The following is a 16,278-nucleotide window of genomic DNA, read 5'->3' as shown; positions in this document are numbered from 1 at the left end:
ACATTTTAAATTTCCATTATTTTCACAATTTGACTTTGTCATTGCTATGAACTCCCTTTCATCAACTCCACTACTCATGTTCTCAGTATTATTTATTTACTTATTTGTTTTTTTTTTGTTTCTCTCCTTTTGCACAATTAGTTGCTTGTCTTTGTGTGTAGATTTTCACTGATTCTATTTTATTTAATTGTTCTACAGTGAATGTCCTCAAGAAAATGAAAATGGTGTCATTCATATATGAGTACTTTGATAATAAATTTGTTTTGAACTTTAAGTTGTTTTGATTGTCATTCCATTATTTTCATGGTAATGACAGAGCCTATCATTTTAGTTCACTTTTCAAACACTATAGAGCTTAACTATATTTTAAAATGATTACAAAACTTGTAGGTTAACCAGCAAAGTCTAAAACTCAATCCACCTTTTTGTGTCTGAATGAGATTTTCTTCTCAATTATATACAAGTATTGCATGTTTTTTTTTCCCTTTCAGGTGACCAGTGCAGTTTGTACTTCTTATTCAGTTATAAGAAAATCTTAATTCAAGTCCTTAATGAAGCAGGAGATCTCGTTATCAACATTGCTGAAAAGCTGCTGTCTAGGAAAGCTGTAAGTGAACAGGAACTAAAGATACTGACTGCAGCTAAGCATGACCAAAGATCACATATTTTGATGGAGCAAATGATCACCAATAAGATGCTTTGGCAAATTGGTGAGCTTGTGTTTCTTCTGGCTGAACAGCAAGATGCAATTCCAAAACTGAAGCCTTTATTTGAAGAATTTAACCAGGAGTTTGATAAGTTCGGTAAGTTGGAGTTATTTTAGTTTGGTACATTTATTCAAACAAATGCAGTTCCAAAAATGTCAAAAACAGCACATGAAAACTCTTCCACCTCTGTGGAGGTTCAGGTGATGCGAGATACTGATGGACATCTAACAGTTCTTCTTTCTTTCAAGCAAATTGGTTCTTGTCTCCAAACTTCCCTACAAACTGCACGCCTTTTTGGTAAACAAAATTTTGTGAATGGTTTGCATAGTGAATCGGAATCATCAAAATGCTCCCTTTACACTTGACTTATCCAGGAGGGCAATAGTGCTGGAGTTAGCCTGAGTGACTTTATCTGTGCATTGTAGAGAATGGTACCCCAGGTGAAAAAAAAGTTGTAACTGTAACTTATTTTGTGGAATTTAAAGGGCTTGCTTACCTAAAAACAAAATGGAGTCTTAACCTGTGTCCAGTGTAAGTCCTTGTATTCATTTTCTGTTTTTCTACCTACCCCCCCCCCCCCCCCCTTACCACTGCACGCGCACACACACACACCATTCACATCTTTCTCACTCTGGTGCTTGCTTGCACCCTCTTTTTTTGTACAGATGTTCTATTACCCCTACCCTACGACAGGTGGTACTGCAATTGCTGCCCTTGCAATTCCTCCGACTATGTCCTGATCCTGGCCGTATTTCTCACGTCAATATTTCTCATGTCAGTATTGCAAATGAAGGACATTTGGATAACTTTCTCCAATTGATGAGATGTGCTGCTACACCCTGACAGTATAAAGCCATCTCTCTCAATCAGTCTTGCAGCTCTGGATGCCAATGCCTGACAGATCCCGAGTCCAGTAGCTTAGGCTTTCAAATGGAATTTTATGATGTGGCCAGCCTGAGATAACGGAAAGACAAATTCAGCAAAATTCTAAGTAGCATTCTGGTTCTACCAGCCTGCACTAAATCTGGGGGTAGAATGGGCGGGGAGAAATTAAAAGACTGAGAGTCCCATGATGCTGCTTTAAGAATTGTAAGGATATACATATTATAAGTTGCGGTCACCATAAATTATGATCTGGGCAAGCAGCAGTACTATGTGGGTTCTAATCTATTTTACTGATAGGAGAACCAACACATCTTACACAGATGAACATAACAACAGTAACTTGTTTAATTACCTAAATAACTGAGATTTATAACAAAAATAACAGCATGTTTATAGCCATTCCTGTAGAATTTAATTTCTGAACAAGTAAATGATAAAAATAGAAAAAGATGGAAATAAAAATGATTTATTATGAAAGGTCACTGTCCTGAGTGTTAAATCTTTCTCTCTCTCCTGATTCTTCCAGCATTACTTCACTCAAATTGACATCCCTGGCAGTACCTTTTGTAGATACAGATAAATTAACAGTTTAAACTGGTACAATTTCAAGCTAAAACTATGGATTTGTTGATGATCTTTTCATGGTTGCAGATTTGTAATTATGCTTTTAATAAAACTTGTGTTTTGTATGTCTAAGGTATTTTGCAATTAACTACAGATGATGCACACAGTAGCATTAACAATTATGTGTTGACTTTTAGACAAAGGCAGTGTCCCTAATTTTGGAAATGCTTTACCCATGGATTCCTTTTCCAAGGACCTGGACTATTCATTATTTTACCGCCTTCTTCATCTGCTCATAATAAAGGGCACTGAAGTCATTTTACAGATATTTGATCGGGCGCTACCACCTCAAGTATTAAAGAGGGAATTACTTAAAAATAAACGCATTTTAGAACCTTACCATAAAGGCGCTTCAAAGGCCATGGTAACCACAGGGGAATGGAGTTTACTTTATCCACCTAACAACGAGCAACCCAACTCACAGAGGTTCGACATCACGTTGCTGGCCTCACTTATAAGACACCTGAAGATCCTTCCCGCACCCCGCAGAGGGTGGGACGCTGAGCCTGCAAGCAATGACCACAGCAAAAGCGCAGCCATAATCCACCTCTGCAACTTCCGAAACAAGCTTCTTTTCGAAACCCTGAACACTGGAATTAATGAATCTGAATTTGCTGTGATGTGGGACAGAATGACAGAAATCCTTGTGGACCTTGGGGCAGATGAGCAAGAACTGCAGGAGCTGAGGAGTTTCCCTGTTGAAAAACTGTGGGAGGATCACCATCGACTGGCCGGTTATCTGGGAAAACCTGTGGCAGATGTCATGCAGCTGCTCTTGTCGTTTGTTCAACAAGGTACACGTCAACAAAAGCAGAATACTCTATTTTTGTAACAGAAAGTATCGTAGCATATTTTGCACCTGTCAAGTACTAAGCTTTGCTGACTAGCCCGGTGATTACTATGGCGGAGATAATTGAATCTTTTGTTTCTTTGACTTTTACTCAAAACTTTCTTCTATTCGTCTTGTTCCAATGAATAATTAACTTTTTTTTTTAAACAGTGTTGGACTTTTCACTTTAAACTTCTCTGTTTATTCTATTAATCTTGCTAGAGGAAACATTCCTTTAAAATAGTCATCAATACAGGCTGAGTACCCCTTATCTGAAATTCCAAAGTGCAAAAGCCTCCGAAATTCTAAATCTTCTTGAGCACTGACACGATGTCACAAATGGGAAATTTCATAAGCTGCTGGCAAGGTTCCCTGGCTCTGCACAGGTCTCTGGGCATCACAGACAGTTCTGAGAAATGACCCTGTGTAGTGAACAGAAATTAATGAGAAATAGAAAAATACTGGATAAAGTGAAAAATTAAGATCTCGATCATGTATGGTAACAATAGATTCAGCAGAGCCAGGGTGAAAACATGCTTCTTAAAGGTATGCTGATTATGAAACAACCTAAGATCCATCACGACAAACTGAAAATTGAAGGTAATTGTGAATATTTAGCAGGCTAGTTGCTGAAATTTAAGAAAAGACATAGCATTAAATTTTTAAAGATTTTAGAAGTTAAAGCATCTACTGATCGTGAAGAAGCAGAGAAATTCATTGGAGCTTGCGAAGATCTAACATCAGAACAAGTCTACAATGCTGATTGTTTTTATACCTCACGTAAAACCTGAAAGAAATGTAAAATACAAATACAAAAAATGGCATTGTAGGTGGAGACTGAAAGCCTGCTGTTGTTCAACAGCTGATTCAGGTCTCCTCCCGATGCTGCTTTTGTTACCCTGCACACAAAGACTGCTTACTAGTAGCGTAAATTCAGAGTCAGAAATGATGGTGATCCCAAGCTATCTCACAATTTATTCCAAAATCTGAAAAATTCTTAAATCTGAAACACTTTGGCCTCAAGCATTCAACCTGTATTTATAAATTCATGATGTTGTCAAACCAGATGCAGATTCCAAACTAGTCATATAAATTGAGTAGTCTAAACTAAGATTCTGTCAAATGCCCTTTGCAAGCACATTAATTCAGATTCAGATTCAGTTTATTGTCATTCAGAAACCACAAATGCAATGCAGTTAAAAATTGAGACAATGTTCCTCCAGAATTATATCACAAAAGCACATGACAAAACAGACTACAGCAGAAAATCCACATAACGTTTGGCAATCCCCAATCCAGAGTCCGGAGAGGCTGCTGCGTATTAATATCGCGCTACTGTCTAGCGCGTTCCCCGGAAAGGAGCTCCAAATCCACCAGACAAACAAGACCAAAAACTAAAGCTACAAGACCTGCACAAAACCACATAGTTACAACAGTGCAAACAATAGCATAATTGATTAAAAAAAAACAGACCATAGGCACAGTAAAAATAGTCCAAAGATGTTAAAGGACTATAAGTTCAAAAGAAATCACCACACAGTTTTTGCACAAGTTAACACTGCACTTGCATTTTCTTTGTTACAGTAAATAGAATAAAGGATTGGGAAAATGATACTTCTTGTATTTTAACCAAAGCCACAATTACATAAAGGAGTAAAATGGATTTGGTCCTTGAGCCAGCTGACATGAAATATCGTAGAATGAGTCTCCTTTGCTGTTTTGTTGGTGTTTAGGGTGTTCAGTAACTAATCTCTTTGGATAACTTGGTAATATCAAACAGTTATTTTAAGTGTCTAAACTAAGTATTAAAAAGTAACTCATGGAATCCAATGTTAATAATCAATTCAAAAACATTTATGTAACTTGTCAGCCGTCATTCATCTAGGTATCACTGTACAACCCATCAAACTTAAAACTCACTCACCCTTTTGCATTGTAGGAATGACCGTACAATCAAAAGAAGCTGCAACACCAAACTGTAAGTAATTGGTTACACTGAAGCATTTTGGAATAACATGCATCTGCCAATTTTAAAATATTCAGTATAATAATGAAACAAAGTATCTGAGATTTGATAATACTGCCATCAATTTCGGGCTGTGTTCACATTCACTTTGAATTGTACTTTCTACTAACGCTATTGAAGATAGATTTTTAAATGAGTGCAACCTTAGTGCCCACTAATTCTCTCGTGATTACTGCCTACCAAAGAAACTGCAGGAGGAAGGCTGTTGTCCTTAAGTAATTTTCTGGACAAGGTGTTAAATGGAAGTCCTGCACACTTTCAAAGGACTGGGCTACAGCAGTCAAAAATCCAACTTGGAGCCCTATAATCCATTGCTGTCATGCGGAAATGAACAGCATGATGCAAGTTGGTCACTCTTTTCCTCGTCTAAGGGTGGGAAACTGACAATCAGTAGGTGGTCTATCTCACTATGATTAAACAAAGTTATGTTAACCAATGGCTATTTCTGTTACCAGCTGTTTTACCTGCACTTCCTCCTCCACAAGAGATAAAAGAAAAAGTAATGGAGTCAGAAGATGTAATAGACGATCACTCAGGGGTAAGAACAGCCGCTTGCAAACTATAATTAATTTTGGAGACTATAGACTAGACTTTAATAATGAATAATATGTTTCTTTCAACTCCTAGAATCCAGAAAAAGAGATGGAATGTTTTTAACAGTTGCCAAAGCCACTTTTCCAATTTGGTTGCCTTGGTCAGGACTTTCCTACTGGCTTAATACCAATTAACATTTTTTTTTGCAATGCTGGTGAAGCTGATAAAGTGAACAAATACTTCACAGACACCATTCCTCATTGCATTCATTCATGCAATACCAATCTGCAAAATATCTTTATTTAAACCTTTCATCATTCAGATATTTAATCAGGTGCAGTGATCAAAACCTGGATTTCTATCTTTGCGTTGTTCACATTTTTTTTTGTTAATCCTAGTAATGCCCAGTCTGCAGTTCAGTGTGATATGAACATCACCTTGCTTATTGTTAAGTAAGTTGTTTGTAAAAGAAATATTTCGGAGTTCCATTTAGAGGATCATATAACAGGTCAAAGGTTTATGAAATTATTTACGCCATAGAATCAGGACATGGAAGTAGGCACTTCGGCCCATCTCACCCATTCTGACCCAAAAGCTTGTCTACACCAATCCCATTTTATTGTGTTAGACCCATATCTCTTTATTCCTTTTCCAAACATGTAGCTGTCCAAATACCGTGACTATAACTATCTCTAGTTCTTCCTCTACTTTTTTGGGTGGCGGAAGGGGAGACTGTGACCACCTACCCTATCTATGTCTTTCATAATTTTATAAGGCCATCCCTGAGATTCTGACATCCCATTCAGAACATCCTAGCCCATTGGATATCTCCTTGTAACTACAGTCCTCTACAACAGGCCTCATTCTGGTGAATCCCTTCTGCACTCTTCATAGTGCACCTACATCCTTTCTATAGAAGAATGAGATGGCGGGGGGGGGGGTGAGATTTAAAGTTCGAGGTAAATTTATTATCAAAGTCCTGATATGTCACCATGTACTATCCTGAGGTTCATTTTCTTGTGGGCATTCACAGTAAATACAAGAAACACAACAGAATCATTGAAGAACTGCACACAACAAAGTCGGACAAACAACTAATGCGCAAAAGATGACAAATTAATCAAGTACAAAAAAAAACAAAATAATAGTAATGAATATTGAGAACATGAGTTTTAGAGTTCTTGAAAGTGAAGACTATTGGTTGTGGAATCAGTTCAGTGTGTGGGTGAGTGAAGCTATCCACTCTGGTTCAAGAGCCTGATGGTTGCGGGTTCTTGTTGATGGCCAGGGGAGGATCTCATTGAAACCTACCCGATACCGAAGGCCTGGATAGAGTGGACGTGGAGAGGATGTTTCCATTAGTAGGAGAGTCTTGGAACACAGGGCACAGCCTCGGAATAAAGGGATGTCCCTTTAAAAATGAGATGGAGGGTATTTTTAATTCAGAGGGTAAATCTGTGGAATTTGTTGCCACAGAGAGCTGTGCGGGCCAATTTGTGACTCTTTATTGGTAATGAGGTTGAGGGTCAGGGGGTGAAGGCAGAGAATGTGGTAGAATGGGAGAGCAGACTCCAAGCCTAATGGCCTAATTCTACTTGAATATCTTGTGGTATGTATCAATGGCTCCCAAACTGGGTGATATCATGCCCCCCTCCGAGGGCTGAGGGAATAAGTAGGGGGGCGCTCAGTAACAAGCAGGGCAGTTGAGGGATTACAGACTTTTTTTAAGAAAACTACCTATTTTGAGCATTTGATCCTCAGTGCCCCATAAATGATTACATTAACCATGTAATCCCCTCATCTCTTGCAAATCCACCATTCTGTTGACTTTGCTCAAAGCAATATGTCGAAAAGCAATGTGACACTTCTGTGTTTTGCATATCGTGAGAAATCTGGACTGAAGAAGTCGTGTTATTTCCAAGCTCGGCCCACGCATTATTGCCCTTCACTACTGAAGGGTACAGTGTTAGCCAGTACCATGCCCATATTCTAGTCATGCAGTTTTGAATTAGGGTATGCTATTTAATGGGGTAACGTTCAGAATTTGCTCTTTTAGGCCATAAGATATAAGAACAGAATTAGGCCATTTGGCCCTTTGAGTCTGCTCCTCCATTTAATCATGGCTGATCCAATTTTTCCTCTCATCCTCAATCTCCTGCCTTCTCCCCCTATCCCTTCATGCCCTGACCAATCAAGAATCTATTACTCTCTGCCTTAAATATGCATAAGGACTTGGCCTCCACAACTGCTTGCAGGAAAGAATTCCACAGATTCATCCCTCTCTGACTAAAGCAAATCCTCCTCATCTCCATCCTAAAAGGATTTCCCTATACTCTGAGGCTGTGTCCTCTGGTCTTAGACTCTCTCACTATAGGAAACATCCTCTCCACATCCACTGTATCAAGGACCTTTCACCATTCAATAGGTTTCAATGAGGCCACCACTCATTCCTCTGAAATCCAGAAAACCCTGGTCTAGCGGCATCAGATGCTCTTCATATGACAAGCTCTTCAATCCAGGAATCATTTTCGTGAACTTCCTTTGAACCCTCTCCAGTTTTGGCACATCCTTTCTTAGATAGGGGCCCAGCTGCTCACAATATTTCAAGTGAGGCCTTGTCAGTGCTTTATAAAGTCTCAACCTTACATCCTTGCTTTTTTATTCTAGTCTTCTTGAAATTAATGCTAATGTTGTATTTGCCTTTCTCACCACAGATTCAAACTGCAAATTAACCTTTAGGGAATCTTGCACAAAGACTCCCAAGTCCCTTTGCACCTCAGCTTTTTGTTTTCTCTCCATTTAGAAAATAGTCAACCCTTTCATTTCTTCTACCAAAGTGCATAACCATACACTTCCTGATACTGTATTCTATCTGCCATTTATTTGCCTATTCTCCTAATCAGTCTAAGCCAGTGGTTCCCAACGTGGGGCATACGCCCCACAGGGGGGTAATTTGATTTTTTAAGGGGGGCAATTCGAGAATGAGTTATTAACAGTGAATTTTTTCTAGTTAGTCTGTGTGAGTATGTGTGTGCGAGTTAATACATGTGTATATACAGTATGCATACATAAAAATACTTGTGTGTATGTACATGTGTAATTGTGTATGTACTGTATATATAGTGTATCACCATCATTACAACCATCAAATGGCTTTCATAATTAAATTAATGAATTGACTGATGTAGGAAGGAACGAATGAACAAGTCCAAACGCGTAAGAAACTCGTACGAGGTTGCGCCAATGCTGCTTTTTTGCAGTGGCTTTCGGTTCTTGGTGGTGTGAAGGTGTGTACATTGCGTCGTCTCTTTTAAACTGTGTATTTGTCTTTGTATGCTGTAGGAACGAATCAGCATTGTTTTATTTATTTATTATTATTATTATTTTAATATCACTTAATGTTCTTTTTTTTTACAATTTCTTAGTAATTTCTTCCTCAGAACTTTAACAGTCCTTTGGTTCTTTTATTTTTCTCTTTCATGAATGCCATGTTCTTTGGAAGCTTGTTTAAACCAAGTTAATGGTCTTTTAGGCTTCCTCCAGGTGAATAGGAGTTCACTTTTTGAATAATAAGAATTATATATCACCACAGGGGGCATCAGGATTTTAGAGGTGATTAGGTGGGGCATGGCCAAAACATGGTTGGGAACCACTGGTCTAAGCCCTTCTGTAGCTTACTTCCTCAAACCTATCTTCCCCTCCACCTATTTTCAATTTATCTGCGATTCCATCATCTGTATCATTGAATCGGTCCCAACACAACCTCTGTGGAATACCATTCATCACCTGCAGCCAAGCAGAAAAGGCTCCCTTTATTCCTAGTCTTTGCATCCTGTCGGTCAGCAATGGCTTTATCCATGCCAGAACCTTTCTTGTAATACCATGGGCTCATAGCTTGTTAAGCAGCCTTTTGTGTGGCATCCTGTTAAAGGCCATCTGAAAATCCAAGTACACATCAACCAATTCTCCTTTGTCTATCCAGCTTGTTATTTCTTCAAGGAATTCCAACAGATTTATCAGGCAAGAATTTCCCTTGAGAAAACCATGGCCTATTATATCCCTCCAAGTGCCCTGACAGCTCATCCTTAATAATCGACTCCAACGTCTTCACAACCACTGAGGTCAGACTAACTGGCCTACAGGTTCCTATCTTCTGCTTCTCCCCCTTCTTGAAGAGTGGAGTCACATTTGCAATTTTCCAGTCTTCCGGAAACATTCCAGAATCTAGTGATTCTTGAAAGATCATTACTAATGCCTCCACGATCTCTTCAGCCACCTCTTCAAACCACCATGTGGTCCAGGTGATTTATCTACCTTTAGACCTTCCAGTTTCCCAAGAAACTTCTCTCTAGTAATGGTAACTTCACACACTTCATAATCCCTGACACCTGGAACTTCCACCATACTACTAGTGTCTTCCACAGTGCCGACTTATACTTATTCAGTTTATTCGCCATTTCGTTGTCTCCCATTACTACCTCTCCAGCATCATTTTCCAGCAGTCCAATATCCACTCTTGCCTCTCTTTCAGACTATAGAAACTTTTGGTATTTGCTTTAATATTAATAGCTACCTTACTTTCGTATTCCAGCTTTACCTTCTTAATGACTTTTTTAGTTGCCTTCTGTTGGCTTTTAGAAGCTGCCCAGTTCTCTAATTTCACAATACTTTTTGCTCTATTTATATTCCCTCTCTTTGGCTTTTATCCTGGCTTTCACTTCTCTTGTTAGCCATGGTTGTGTCACCTTTCCTTTAGAATATTTCTTCCTCTTTGGGATATATATATCCTGTGCCTCCAAATCGCTTCCAGCCATTGTTGCTCTGCTGTCATCCCTGCCAGTGTTCTTTTCCAATCAATTCTGGCCAACTCCTCTCTCATGCCTCAATAATTCCCTTCACTCCACTATAATACTGATACATCTGACTTTAGTTTTTCCTTCTCAAATTTCAGGGTGAATTTGATCACGTTCCCTTAAGGGTTCTTTTACCTTAAGCTCTCTAATCAATTCTGGTTCTCGCACAACGCTCAACCCAGAATGGCTGATCCCCTGGCAGGCTCAACCGCAAGCTGCTCTAAAAAGCCATCTCATAGGCAATCTAGAAACTCCCCCTCCCGGAATCCAGCACCAACTTGATTTTCCCAATCTACCTGCATATTGAATTCCCCATGACTATTGTAACACTGTCACTTTGGCATGCATTTTCTATCTCCCATTGTAATTTGTAGAACACATCCTTACGACTGTTTGGGGGTCTGTATACAACTCCCATCAAGGTCTTTTTAACCTAGCAGTTCCCTAGCTCTATCTTCAATGAGTCAACAGCTTCCTACCTTATGTCACCTCTTCCTAATGATTTGATTTCACTTCTTATGAACAGAACACCACCACCCCCTCTGCCTTCCTGCATGTCCTTTCAATGAACTGTGTATCCTTGGACATTAAGTTCCCAGCTATAATCCTCTTTCAGCCATGATTCAGAGATGCCTACAACATACTTGCCAATCTGCAACTGTGCTGCAAATTAATCTACATTATTTCATATACTATGCGCATTCAAATATAACACATTTCGCTAGTCCACAGTCCAACTGAGATATTGTTGCCCCACTTCATGTATTTTGAAGTGGAGAGTCAAGTTTTGCTTGAGCTATGATAAGGTCATAATTTTCAACTTTATTGAATGCAATGTTTGAGGTTGGACTTCGATTACGGGCAACTGACCATGGTCAGTAATCCGTAAGAAAAATGGCAGTAGCAGACCAAATGAAAAAGAAATTTAGACAATATAGTGTGAAATATGGATTTATACCAGCACCAAACAACAAATGTATCTGTTATGTGGCAAAGGTTTTTTCAAATGAGGCGTTGAAATCGCCCAGGCTCCATAAAAATTTGAAGAGAATACACTCTACTAAAGCAAACAAGAACTTGGCTTATTTTCAATCACCTTGTGGAAACTTTCAAAACAGAAAACATGTCAAAGCTTGTTTGTTAGTGCTTCACAACAAAACAGTGATGGCTTGCGTGTTTCATATATTTCTTTGCTCAATGTTAAGTCAAGAAAACCCCATACAGTTGGAGATAAACTGATTCTGCTAGTAGTAAGGGTGGTTCTGGGTATGGCTTTGCTTAAGTCCCCAGTCCAAATAATTAAAGCGATAATGCTCAGTGACAATGCTGTTCAAAAATAAATAGAAGAAATATCTGAGAATGTGGAAGATACAGAGTGCAACATGCTTAGGAGAACAGAATTTGCTCTACAGTTGGATGAGTCAACTTTGCCAGGCAATGAACCTGTGCTTCTTAGTTATATTCACTTCATAAAAGATGAAAGTATGATTCAAGAGTTGTTATTTGCAAGGGGACTAGAAACAGGTACAAAGGGAGAGTCAATATTTTGGGTAGCTGAGCAATATTTCAGAAAGAAGGACATTCTGCTCACCAATATTCTTGCTCGTTCAACAGATGGGGAACCATCAAAGGCTGGATGCCAATGTGGGCTTATTACTTTCTTGAAAACAAGCTATACCTAACATTCTTATCATTCACTGTGTAAGTCACAGACAACATCTTGTCACAAAAATCTAAGTGATTGGCTGCAGAAATCATTAAATATTGTTATCACAGTGGTAAATGAAATCAAGTCCCAATTATCAACAATTTTGAGATCTTTGTATTGAGAATGATGAACAGTTTGAATATTTTCTGTTGCACACAGATGTCAGGTGGCTCTTTAAAGAGATGATTTTATGTGCTTTATGAAACTGTGATAAAGTTATTTGAAGATGAGTGCTTCGTTCAGTAATCAATTCAAGAATGTTTGGCAAGATATTGCTTATTTGTCAGAATTATTTGCAAAGTTTAATGAAATCAGTCTTCAATTGCAAGGACATTATGTGAATCACATCAAAGTCAAATCAGTCATCTCCACATTTCTGTTCAGGTTAACCCTATTTAAGTGCAACACTGGCTGTTGCGACCTTTTCCAATTTCCGAGCCTTTCTGATTCGGAAGAGAAAGAAAGAATACCAGATGATGATCTTCGATTATACTGTGATTATACTGAGCTGTATGCGAAAGAGATTTCAGACTCTTTCCTTGATCCAAATTCCAGATTGGGTAATAAATCCATTCCTGAACACTTGTAATGAAGAATTCACAGGAAGGTATGGAGAAAGAACTAATCGCGCTGCAAAATGCCTTTGCGCTAAAGCCAAGATGCAGAAAAATCATTTCAAGACTTTTGGTTGCAGAAGGAAATTTCTAAATGCCATCCTGCACTGCGGACAAAGGTCAAGATGTTCTTTATTGGCTTTCCAGCATCATACCTAGTGGAGTTCAGTTTAAGTAAGTCGCCCAGCAACTTTCAAAGCAATGAAATGGACTGCCAATTACTGAATGAGGGGATCTGGGATTCCTTCTGGGTGACATTCAGCCTGATGCCAAGAAGCTGATCTCACTTCACCAAGCCCACCCATCTCACTGAAAGGTGAAAAAGCAATGAAGTGTCGGTAATTGGCCTACTAATGTATGCTCTAAAATTGTTGATAAAAATCATTTTTTACTGTAATTAAATAAAGGAATAGTTTTATTTGTAACTTTAAATAGATTTAAACCTACTTAAATTTTTGCAATTTGTCACTGATTCCAATTTGCACTTCCTATTTTCTTTCACCGTGCATCGTAAATCAAAATTCTTCATAGTTGTTATGCAATGACTGGAAAAAGAGGGAGGGGTGCTGGGAGCCAGGTGGAGGTAACCCAAAAAAGGGCTTGGGAACCACTTGTCTGTAATATGGTGACCAGAACTGCACGCGATTATGCTTCTTCATTTTCCTATCCACTTGTATTGCCATTTTCAGCTAGCTGTGAATTTGCACTCCATGGTCCAATGTCCCTCCACTTACTGTATGTAACCAGCCAAGGTTAGATCAGTATTAGATTTAACATCACCAGCACGTGTTGCAAATTTTGTTAACTTAATAGCAGCAGTACAATGAAATACATGTTAAATAAATAGAGGGGAAAAAACTGAGTTAAGTAAGTGTGTGTGTGTGTGTGTGTATATATGTGTGTGTGTGTGTGTATATATGTGTGTGTGTGTGTGTGTGTATATATATATATATATATTTAAAATATACACACGTGTATATCTATTAACTAGTTAAGTTAAAATAAGTAGTGCAAAAAAAGCAGAAATAATAAATAGTGAGGTAGTGTTCATGGGTTCAATGTCCATTTAGAAATTGGCAGAAGGGAAAAAGCTGTCCCTGAATCGCTGTATGCGTGCTTTCAGGCTTCTGATCTTCTTCCTGACAGTAACATCATGAAGAGGGCATATCCCGGGTGGTGGAGATCCTTAATGATGGATGCTGCCTTCCTAAGGTACCGCTCCTTGAAGATGTCTTGGATACGATGGAGGCTGGTATCCGTGACAGAACTGACTAATTTTACAAGTTTCTGCAATTTATTTCGATCTTGTGTACTAGCCACCTCCAACCCCACCGCCCCCCAACCCATACCAGACAGTGATACCGCCAGTCAGAATGCTCTCCATGGTACATTTGTATAAGGTTTCAAGTGTTTTAGTTGACAAACCAAATTTCCTCAAATTTCTAATGAAATCTAGCTACTGCCTTGCCTTGTTTAGAGCTGCATCGATATGTTGTGTCCAGGTTAGGTTCTCAAAGATATTGACACCCAGGAACTTGAAATCGCTCCCTCCATGAGGATTTGTCTGCGTTCCCTCGTCTTGTTGTTAAGTACCATCGAGTCATTGTCAACTCTTGGCGACCCTGTGGATAATTGCCCTAAATGAGTTTTGATTCTCACAAAGGTGGCTGTTTGTTGATAACGCTGCATTCATAGCTGTCTTCATTTGGTCCATCCATCAGATTGTCGGCCTTCCACCGAGCACGATATCCTTTTCCAGGCAGTTGTTTTCTCAGTGGTGTGCCCAAAGTACGACCGGCGGAGTCCTGTCATTTCAGCCTCCAGAGGGAGACTTGGTTTGAGCTTCTTGACGATTCGTTTGTTCTCTGAGAGGTCCTTGAGATGTGTAGTATTTTTCTCCAGCACCACAGTTCAAAGGCTTCGATAAGCTTCCAATCCTGCTTAATGTGTGACTTTCACATCCGTACAACACCATCGCCTACACAAGTTGAATCTCTGTATGTGGAGATAACACATCTCTGTTTCCGAGGGTCTTCTCTAAATCCTTCATGGCTACTCTGCCAAGGACAATTCTTTGTTAGATTTTTTGACTGCTGACCTTTTCGGTTTTAATTAAGCTGAAACTGTCAATCACTTCAATTTCCTCTCCATCAAAATTAAAATTGGGAGTGCTACCAGTAGCCATAATGTTAGTCTTCTCCAGGTTAAGGTGCAGGCCCATCTTAAAACTAAGTTCCTTGATGTTGGTTAACAGTTGCTTCAGGTCTTCCTCGTTTTGCAGCCAGTATTGTCGTGTCATCAGTGTAACGAAGATTACTGATGATTCTGCCACCAATTCTCACCCCTCATATATTCCTGTTTCTTTGAAGATCTGTTCGGTGTACAAACTAAACAGGTGGGGGAGAGAATGCAGCCTTGTGTACCCCTTTATGGATGCTGAACCACTCTGTTTGTCTTAATTCCGTTTGAACTGCTGCTTCTTGATTGATGTAAAGATTGCACACAAGGACGATCGAGTATTCCGGTACAGCCACGTGTCTTAATGTGAACCACAATTTGTCATGATCGATGCAGACAAAGTCCTTGCTGTAGTCAATCAAGCACATATAGATGTCCTTCTGGTATTCTTTTGTTTTCTTGAGAATACATCTCACATCTGCAATGTCGCTTCTTCCCCTTTCTTTCATGAAACCTGCTTGCACTTTTGGAAGCTCCCGCTATAAATAAGGATAAAGTCTTTTCTGAATGATCTTTATTAAAATCTTGTTGGTGTGAGGAATGAGGGCAATTGTACGATAATTTCCAAACTCTGTTGGATCACCTTTCGTCAACATTGGTAAAAACTCCGATTTCCTCCATTCACTTTGCTATGGCATTGTCTTCCAGATCAGCTGACAGCATCATCAATATTGCAACAGCTGCATCTGACTGCTGTAGTATTTCCATTGGAAATACTCTTCTCCATTCTACCTTTGCTGAAGTCCACAATCAGCTCTTTGACCTTGCCAGGTTGTTGCTGCGACACCACTCCACTGGCTGCTATATCTCGATCTTCTACGCTCTTTTGTCACCATCTGAAATTCTGCCAATAATGGTTGTATCCTCAGCAAGTTCACCATAATACACTATCTCTCTTTCAACGGGTACATTTAATGTCAGAGAAATGTATACAATACCAATCCTGAAATTCTTTTTCTTCACAAGCATCCATGAAAACAGAGGAGTACCCCTAAGAATGAATACCAGTTAAACGTTAGAACCTCAAAGCTCCCCCCCACGCATAAGCAGCAGCAAGTGAACAATCCCCTCCCCCACCAGCAGAAAACATCAGGGCCCTCCACCGAGCACTCAAGTGTACAGCAAAGCATTATTAAAGACATTGAGACTTGCAGTACCCAAAGACTACTTATTCGCATGGTAATTCGACATAATTTGAAAAACTCTCTCTCTCCCTAATAATAGAAAACGAGGTGTCACTGTTTCACAGCGAGAGGGGAG

At 39.2% G+C, this 16,278-nt stretch overlaps 2 protein-coding genes across 8 annotated transcripts in view; one reads left to right on the top strand and one right to left on the bottom strand.

Moving 5' to 3' along the window:
• si:ch73-264p11.1 (uncharacterized protein LOC100000923 homolog) overlaps nucleotides 1-16,278 on the bottom strand; it is a 210,698-nt gene that overhangs the window by 114,091 nt on the left and 80,329 nt on the right. For 2 of the 4 annotated variants that reach the window (XR_009511851.1, XR_009511850.1), the window contains exon 3: nucleotides 3,018-3,467. The exons of the other annotated variants lie outside the window; for them this stretch is intronic. The gene's annotated coding sequence lies outside the window, so the exon portion shown is untranslated. Of the gene's footprint in view, nucleotides 1-3,017; nucleotides 3,468-16,278 lie in introns of those variants that run through there. 4 annotated transcript variants of the gene reach the window in all.
• LOC132393369 (E3 ubiquitin-protein ligase DZIP3-like) overlaps nucleotides 1-16,278 on the top strand; it is a 100,008-nt gene that overhangs the window by 39,539 nt on the left and 44,191 nt on the right. For all 4 annotated transcript variants that reach the window (XM_059968490.1, XM_059968489.1, XM_059968487.1 and 1 more), the window contains exons 13-16: nucleotides 492-803; nucleotides 2,354-3,010; nucleotides 4,985-5,023; nucleotides 5,527-5,609. In XM_059968490.1, the coding sequence (XP_059824473.1) occupies nucleotides 492-803; nucleotides 2,354-3,010; nucleotides 4,985-5,023; nucleotides 5,527-5,609 (1,091 nt within the window). The remainder of the gene's footprint in view (nucleotides 1-491; nucleotides 804-2,353; nucleotides 3,011-4,984; nucleotides 5,024-5,526; nucleotides 5,610-16,278) is intronic.

The sequence above is a fragment of the Hypanus sabinus genome, chromosome 4, assembly GCF_030144855.1.
Source record: "Hypanus sabinus isolate sHypSab1 chromosome 4, sHypSab1.hap1, whole genome shotgun sequence".
NCBI lineage: Eukaryota > Metazoa > Chordata > Chondrichthyes > Myliobatiformes > Dasyatidae > Hypanus > Hypanus sabinus.
This window is presented reverse-complemented; position numbering and strand designations above follow the sequence as displayed.